This window comes from Cryptotermes secundus, unplaced genomic scaffold (genome assembly GCF_002891405.2).
Source record: "Cryptotermes secundus unplaced genomic scaffold, Csec_1.0 scaffold1851, whole genome shotgun sequence".
NCBI classification, from domain to species: Eukaryota; Metazoa; Arthropoda; class Insecta; order Blattodea; family Kalotermitidae; genus Cryptotermes; species Cryptotermes secundus.
This window is the reverse complement of record NW_019735587.1, coordinates 387,549-396,525: the sequence shown is the minus strand read 5'-3', so window position 1 is coordinate 396,525 and position 8,977 is coordinate 387,549. Positions and strand designations below refer to the sequence as shown.

Sequence of the window (8,977 nt, the reverse complement as noted above, 5' to 3'; positions counted from 1 at the left end):
ATTGGAGGGAACCAAATGACATCCTTAATTTTTGGCAAACCCGAAAGTAGAGCTGAATAGCTGTTAGTAGAAATTGTTGTTTCTGCAATGTTCAAGGAAAACAAGTTTCTCATCTTCATCCATTGCTCTTCGGACCCATCGTCCATGCGCCTGGAAACCTGGGCAGAAATTTTCTTCATGTGAGATCAATATTTTGACAGCTGAATAATGATTTCTATAGTGCAGCCAGTGTGGAAGCAAAATTCTTCGAGTTGTGTCAAAATTTGGAATCTTTCCACAAGAAAATACAAGCACCTGGGACGTTGTAGTGGGGGCAGAATCAGAGTTTTAATCTTTGGGATGGTATACAGCAAATTCATTAGGAGTCCTTGCACGAAAGCAGAATTCATGACACCTAAATGGCATGTAGATATGCAAGGCAGAAGTACAGCTTTCATAATGTTTCCGCAGACGCTCTCATGAACTTGTCTGTCAATAATTCTGATGGTCAGGGGGCGAGGATTGTGGTGCTGATAATGTTCGATGAATTTCACGAATTCGTGGGGCGCACAATAAATAATGACCTCTGATACTATGGGCACGGTTAGGGAGACGAGGTGTGCGCGCACCAGGACACACTCTTCCTCCACAGACTTGACCTCTTGGAGCCAGCTACTCTCGCCCGTAACAGCAGCTGAGCTTAGTCTATGTGTCCACTTGTCCTCCGCTCTCCGCGCCATCTGGCAGACTTTCTGATACTCCATGTCTTGTAGGCGTGGACGGGCTTTTCTTCTGTTCATGACGCCTACTGAAACAAACAAATGATTAGTTAGTCTTTTTCCTGCTATTGGTGAACCAGTTGCTCAGAACAAAATTTGAGTGGAATCAACGTGTCCTGCAACTTTTCCAAAATTATCATCTCTTTCGACGAACATAACATGCAGTTGCATGGTGGAAAGCCATTAAAAATGCTTGAATATTATCTAAATTTTAGGGCAAACGGCTTACGTCCCGGGGCATTATCGGGGGAAAAGTGCTCTACTGTTCGGCCTCTGCCTTCCGGCACTTCGTCTTTGGTGAGGCCGCGCAGAGCACAGAAGTTTCCATCAGCCTTAAATCTACACTGAGAAGTCGTCAGAAACGTCTGTATGAGTACACTACACAGACTGTATAGGACAGTTACTTCATCTCGATGCTGGCTGTACTTTCATGGAAAGGAGTATATATTTGCTTCTCTTTAAAAACTGGACAGAAGTGAGCAGAGAAATTTAACGCCTCTGCATTAGAAGAGGCTACAAACGTGGGAGATGGGTTGAAGTGGATGTTTTATACAATTATTCGTCTATCGTTTCCTTGATAGGCACCCCCACTTGATGAACAACAGTACATTTCGTAAGGGTTAGAGAAGTAGTGAATATTTGTTGTGCTGTTATATTTGAGAATCGTTCCATAACTTTAAACTGAAATTTATCTAAAGAGGGAAATTTCTGTTCTACTTTGGACATGGTGCATATGCTGTGATCATACCGCATTGCAGATGAATCAGTTGGCCGTCAGCTCTGAGTTGGGACGCTTGTGGATTGCTCTGGAGGGACCGGAGGTAGGAGCTACAATGTATAATAGTGTATACTCATGAAAGTACTGGTAAATTCATTACGTAAATATTTTCAATAGAACTCTGCGTGAGATTTTATAGTACTCGGAAAATATTATTTTAATTAGCTGATGTAATTTAATACAAAAGATGGATTTACAAACACGGTTGAATTTCGACTTTCCCCTCTGCGTTGGCAGTTCAATGTTCGCTATACACAGCAGCTCAAGAGACTGAAAGCTGCTCTACAAAACGTGACCACATTCGCGTGTCCTTCAGTTTGAGGGTGATGTGCTGTTGACAGGGCAATACAGACCAGTCTACCCGGGCTACCCTGTCCAGTTACTCTGACGTCACTCCGGTTCATGACAGTCAGAGCATTAATGCGAAGCAATCTAATTTCACTAAACGCATTCCGGAGAGTGTAACAAAATTAGTGTCAAGCTGATGAGACGCCGAGACTTCTTACGTATTTCGAAACGTCATAGCGCTCCATGCTGTGCAGTAATCGACCCCAATATTTGTATTTGTGATTCTGAAAGTTCTGTGCACAACGTACCCCATGGTGCTGAGCCCTTCTTGAGAAGCCGCGAGTTGTGCAGCTGCTCAGGAACTTCCCAACATTTTATACAGCTCGAAGGTTCATTAAACTGTTCACGAGATCCCTCCACTGGTTCCTACCCTGAGCCAAATCAATTCAGTCCAAACAACCTAAACCTATCTAAGATCCATTTTAATATTATCGACCCACCTAATTGTTTGATTTTACTGTTTTTCTCTCTCATTCTGGCATTGTGACCAATATATCTAAACCAGACGCTCTTGGAAGAACTAACTGTCTGCTTTCCTTTGATACGACTCAGATAGAAAACGACGCGTCCAGAAGTTCTTCTGTTGTTGCGCGTTCAATGTTTGCCGTGGTAGCATTTCTAGTGAGCCATTCCTAAGAACATACACACAGCCTGATGGGTGCGACTGATGAATTGCGCCGTTGAGATTGGTATACATATTGGTTCACAACAACAAATATTACAAACTTTTATGAAAATCTTTAATTTCTGTTATTATAATGGGATGCCTCTGTAATTCATAGAAGGGGTGGAAAGGGAACCCAATGTATGGGGATGTACCTCGGCCACCCTAATCCTGGTGGGCATAAATACAGGAAATTAGCCCTCCAATTTGATGGTTGGGCGCAAGGCTAATAACCATGCTCTGTAAGAAATCCGATCATATGAAAGCGGGCGGCAGACCTTCTGAGGCAGGCTGTGGCTCAAACAGGGCTGTTCTTGCCTATGATGATGATGATGATGATATTGGAAACAACCAGACCTCGGCATAGAAGCATTCGATGCCAAGATCCGCACCGTTGACCGCTGAAGAGAAGTCAATCTGCTGTTGATGCAGGGCCCATTTAGAAGTGCCTTCTGCATTTCTCAGGGACTGAGGGCTCATTCTGAATTACAGGGGCTAGGGGAGATCCTGTTACAACAAATGAAAACCTGATCAGGAGGAAATTAATTGGATACTGAACTCCGGCAATGTTTGCTACCATTCAGCACAGAACCGTTTGTCTTCTCGTCTGCTGTCAAAAAACATAAAAAATTAGATTATACAATTCTGTAATTTTGCCTGTGGTTCTGTATGGGTGTAAATCTTGGTCTCTGACACTGGCGGTGTTCGAGAACAGGGTCCTGAGGAGAATATTTGGCCCGAAGAGAGATGAAGTGAGAGAAGGTTGGAGAAAAACTGCATAATGAGGAGCTCCATAACTTGTGCTCTTCGCCATAATTAATCAGAATGATAAAGTTAAAGACGATGATATGGGCGGGGCATATAGCACGAATGACAAGATGAATGCATGTAGGATTTGGTGGAAAGCCACAAAGAAATAGACCACTAGGAAGACCAAGACTTAGGTAGGTGCATAATATTAAAATGGATGTTAGAGAGAAAGGATGTGATGGTATGGACTGGATCGATCTGGCTCAGGTTAGGGACCAGTAGAGTGCCCTAGTGAAAACGGTAATGAACTTTCGGGTCCCATACAGAACTGGGAAGTTGTAGAGTAGCTGTACAACTGGCAGCTTCTCAAGAACTCAGCTCCATGAGTGAGTGAGTTTCAGTTGCTGCTCCCGACGGAAAGCAGGAGCGATATATTCAACATTATCTCTGGGCGTAGGAACGTAAGCTGTATGTACTGTTATGCAGGAAGTCTACAGTTCAGGTGCAGTGAAAGTGTTTTAATAAATATCTGGCTATCAGAGGCACAGTAAGATACGCTTCAGGTACAGGCAATATTTCGTGTTGCTTATTTTGTGATTTATTTTCGTAACATATTGGTCAGTTCCGAGTCTACTAAGGAGAGATTCAGTTGAAAAGAAGCAGTTAATGGTAAAGCCTCTTGAAAGAAGCGGCCATGTCATAGCACCATGTATGAATGTTACTTTCCTGGTTAGGAGCGAAAAATAACATGAAAATTAATAGTCGAAACACGTAGCCTGTTTGTGGGGATACAACCACACACGATCAACTAAAAGGTCCTTTACTTTTTCTTTGAGGGAGAAAACGCTGTTACTAAAACACCGATCGCATTTATTCTATTGCTGTAGATTAGAAAACTGTAATTACATGTCACATATTCCCCATCTTGAAATGTGTCAGTATGCACCGAAAATGCCCCGCGAGGTGTGTCGTCTGCCCCAAAATTCGAATCAAATTCTGACATTTCTTTAATTACTCTACGTCACGAAGCAACTGCATCTTATGCCTGTGGAAAGAGGGAGGATACTTTGGATAATTTTTAAGAGTCGTTGATTTTATTCAATGAATATTTTGAAAAACTGCGACTAATTATTTGTCTGTTTCAGAAAGAGCCATGGGCAAGAAAAATAATCCGGAATTTCTGGAGAATATGGCGCTTCTACAAGTCTGCCAGATGGTGCGAGGAGCGGGGGTCAACTGGATCCGCAGACTGAACGCAGCTGCTGAAAATGGCGAGAGTAGCTGGCTCCAAGAGGTCGAGTCTGTGGAGGAAGAGTGTGTCCTGGTGCGCGCACGCCTCGCCTCGCTACCTGTTCCCTTCGTATCGGAGTTCGTTGTTCTTTATGCTACCAAGGAATTTATAAAAATGGTCGAAAATTTTTCCGACTATAATCATGGCCCCTTGATCAGCAGAATTTTTGACAGACAAGTTCGCGAGAGCGTCTGCATAAACATGTTGAAAGCTGTACTTCTGCCTTGCATTTCTAAATTTGATATAAGTTTCACTTACTCTAGTTTCGTGCAAGAACTCTTAATTAAGTTCCTGTATGCCATCCCAAATATTAAAACTCTGATTCTGCCCTCACTTCCACGCCCCAGGTACGTTCAGCTCCTTGTGGAAAGAATTCAAATTTTGACACATCTCGAAAACTTTTCCTTCCACACGTGCTGCACTACAGAAACCATTATCCAGCTGTCAAAATATTGTCCTCACATGAAGAAAATTTCTGTCCAGGATTCCAAAAGCGTGGATGATGGGTGCGTAGAGCACTTGCTGAAGATGAGAAACCTGCTTTCCCTGAACATTGCAGAAACATCAATTTCTGGAAACAGATATGCAGCTCTACTTTCGGGTTTGCCAGAAATACGGGATGTATTTTGGTTCCGTCCAATTGAGCCTGTATTAGGGAACCTTACAGCATGTCTTCCTTCAGTAGTGGCATTTCTTGGAATTATTTCAGATGCAAAATTATTGGTTCAGAAATGTCCAAATATAAAGCATTTGTTATTATATTCCCCTTCGCAGGACATATCTGATCTCGGCGAACTCAGTAATGTCGTTTCAATTTCGATTCGAAATTGCAGCTATACCGAAATTAGGTTTAGCGATGTGATTAGGCGTTCCGGTTCAACTCTTAAAAATTTAGAAACTTGGCAAGTTGACAACATAAATTTGGATGACGTAATTAAATATTGTACAGGTCTTCGTTCGCTTTGGATTAATTTTTGTCACATGACATGTACACAAGCCTTCCATCCTGAATTGCCACACTTCCAAAATCTTGAAAAATTAAAAATAATAGGTAACGGTGGAGAATTTACTTTCTGCTCTGTTCTGCACCTCTACGTAAACCTGACTGTATTACATTTTGTGGGCATGGAACATATAACTGATGTCGTCATCAGTAAGATTGTGAAGGCTGGTGGATTCAGAAATCTGACAGAATTTGTCATTGACCATGGAGACGGCATGGCTACTGATGCAGAACTGCCCCAATTTGACTAAGATCGGAAATTTTAACAGTTGGCCTGACATCAACAACCAAGAATTGCTGAGATTCTTGAATTTTGTGAGGGATAACAATGTTTGTCTCACTTTATACCCCTGAGTTCAATTATTTCTTGACTAAAATAATATAGGAGACTTAAAAATGCAAGATATTATTGAAGGGGTTTACCAAAATTGGAAATGTACATCACAATTTCCGGCGTACGAATTGCGTTAAGTTTTAAGTAATGCATTCGTTACACTATCGTGTTAGGCGAAATGACCACACCTTACATACAATTTTGGTTGTTTTTCCTTAATATCGTATGATAATAGCTTGAGCAATTCTTATCGATGCCCGAGAACTATGTGACTATTTTAAATTCAATTTATAGGCTTTCTCCACTGCTGTAACAACCTGACTGGGGACGTACCTAAGCAGTGGGAATGAAATGACATTTTATAACATTTCAAAGTATAAAAATACACTTCTAGTGAAGAACATGTTTAGGTGTATTTTATTTTATTCATTTTAAATATTTTGGTTGCATTATTGACGGTGTACATATCAGGGTGATTCACGAAATTTTACTCCGGCTTATGGTACATATTCCTGGGGTTATTTCCTGCAAAATTTCCTTATAAGCTTGTGTTCGGTTTTCAATAGTTACGGAGTAACAATGGATTTTCTATTCCCCCCCCCCCTTCTCTGTAGGACCATACGTTCCAGTCAGCTATGTCAGAAGATAACGCACACCGCCTGGAATGTTACACGTAGGTAGGCAGAGCGTTCCAGTCGCAAATAGGACGTTGTGTTGGTGACTGTGAAGTTAAGATGCCGTACACATTTTCCACAGGAATACGCCGTTATGGTGTTTGTTTTGGGTGTATGTGATGGAAATGCGAGAGCCGCTGCTGCCGAATATGACCGGCGTTATCCTAATAGCAGGATTCCGAATCCTAAATCCATTAGCAGTACATTCAACATATTAAGATAAACTGGTTCTCTCCCCAGCGTTCGTATACAATACGAACGAAATCCTCAACATGAATTGTGCGAAGAAGAAAACATTCTCCATGCTGTAGAGCGCAGTCCGCGTGCCAGCACAAGACGTCTAGCTCGGCGGTTCGGTATTTCTCAGTCCATGGCGTGGAGGACTGTTCATGAGAACGGGCTGCATCCTTGAGGCACAGTTTACACGGGACGGGGTCAACAGTAGTCGCAACTTACATGTTTGGGCAGACAATAATCCCCGTGCCACGATAGAATCGAATTTTCAACACTGATTCAGTGTCAATGTCTGGTGTGGCGTTCTGTATGATCAGCTAATCGGGCCGTTTAATTTATTGCATTTGGGGCTGGATGAAGGACATTGTGTACCAGGTAAAGGTACAAACACGTGAAGCGTTGCTTGAACGTATTCTGGACGCGGCGATGACAATAAGGAACAAACGAGTGGAACTGCGAAATGCTACGAGCGCGGTTCATACGCGTGCGACCCGTTGTGTTGACGTGCAGGGAGAATTTTTTGAAAATCATACGAAAATCCTGTCGTCTTCTAAAGCACTAAGTTTAAAGGAAACAGATTGATAGAAGGGTGTGATATGCAACCATTGGTATGTTTACAGAATGGGATGCTGAAAATAATGTAATTTTGTAACAAAATCGATGAAAATGTTGCACAATGCAAAATTAAGAATGTTGTATTTTAGCGTCCTGTTGCACTGATTTTCTTCCATGATATGTATACAGTGGCCGTCTTGTAGTGCACTCAGTTTCACCTGTTACTTCACGACATGTTTCGGCAACATAGTGCCATCATCAGGTGCCCTAATTACGCTAATCTATTGCATTGCTTGTAAATTCATTATAGTTGACAAATACGAACTTTTTAAATATTTTTATAAAGGCACGAAATGCAATAGATTAGCGTAATTAGGGCACCTGATGATGGCACTATGTTGCCGAAACATGTCGTGAAGTAACAGGTGAAACTGAGTGCACTACAAGACGGCCACTGTATACATATCATGGATGAAATTTAAGAAATTGAAAAAAAAATGGTTTAAAATGCTTCTTTCCTAAAACATTAACGGGTTAAAAAGTGTTTGTATTGTATTTCTAATTTGTTTTGACTCAAATTCGAAGAAGAAAATATTTTTCACCAATTTTCAAATTACTGTATCTCTTTAATTATTAGTTCGATACCATTAGTGTATTGACAGTTTTGTTCCTAATTACCTCAGGAATGCCCCCCCTAAGTGGGGGTAAAACTTCATGAATTACCCTGTATAATTGAACAAGAGAATGCAAGTTGTTTTGAAACTAAGACTCTCAGTGTACGAGGCATGTCTGCCATATTTTAAATAATGTCCTATTCTGAAGATGTTGTTGTCATCATGTTTTAGGCGAACATAACTGTTCGATTTATTTTCCTTTTAAATCAAGTAGTGTTTGGTATGGTTCCCCCGTGTTTCTTAGACAAGAGACAGTGAAAAGTTTTAAGGTGTTACAGACTTGTGAAGGAAATTTTTTTAATACTGAATTGAAATGACCAAGAAAGTCTTGTGTGTTTCTGGAACGAATAATTGTTACAACTTAATTTATTCTGTATTCTTGTATAATTACACAACTGCACTAATGTGATTTTGTACGTTTTCATATTTTCTGCCTTGTCAATTGCAACTTAATGTGACGACGAGGGAACCAGCTGATCTAGCGGCACAACTCTGGGATTTTGTTGGGAAAGTTCTGGGTTCGAATGTGAGCCAGAACACTGTCAGTGCTGAGGTGTTTCAAGACTTCCTTCTACCACTTCCTTTCCAATATTTTCCAGTTTGATGTTTCTCTGTCCTCGTAATATTCGACGCTATAATCTAGATGAATTAGCCACAAACCACGTGACTGCTGTAGCGCCTGGAGTAATGCTAAGAGAAAATCCAAACTGAGACGCGCGGGAATTTACTCCAACAATATCGGGATTTGTTTGTGCTTGGAATGAGGAGGTGCAAGTGGTTTGAGTGACCCCGAACATCACACACAGTGCACGCTGACATCTCCCATTTGAGTACGTATTGTAGGATCACTGGGAGCTGAAATAAATGATCAAGTTTTCGTGTGCTCGGTTCATTAAGCATTCTGCTATGAAGGC

General features: G+C 41.3%; 1 protein-coding gene across 1 annotated transcript; it reads left to right on the top strand.

The window, feature by feature from the left end:
* The first annotated feature begins 1,531 nt into the window (after positions 1-1,531).
* LOC111869702 lies at positions 1,532-6,411 on the top strand. Its single transcript, XM_023861403.2, has 2 exons — positions 1,532-1,579; positions 4,444-6,411. The coding sequence occupies exon 2, from the start codon at positions 4,452-4,454 to the stop codon at positions 5,841-5,843; it is 1,392 nt and encodes a 463-aa protein (XP_023717171.1). The 5' UTR covers positions 1,532-1,579; positions 4,444-4,451; the 3' UTR covers positions 5,844-6,411.
* The last annotated feature ends 2,566 nt before the right edge of the window (positions 6,412-8,977 follow it).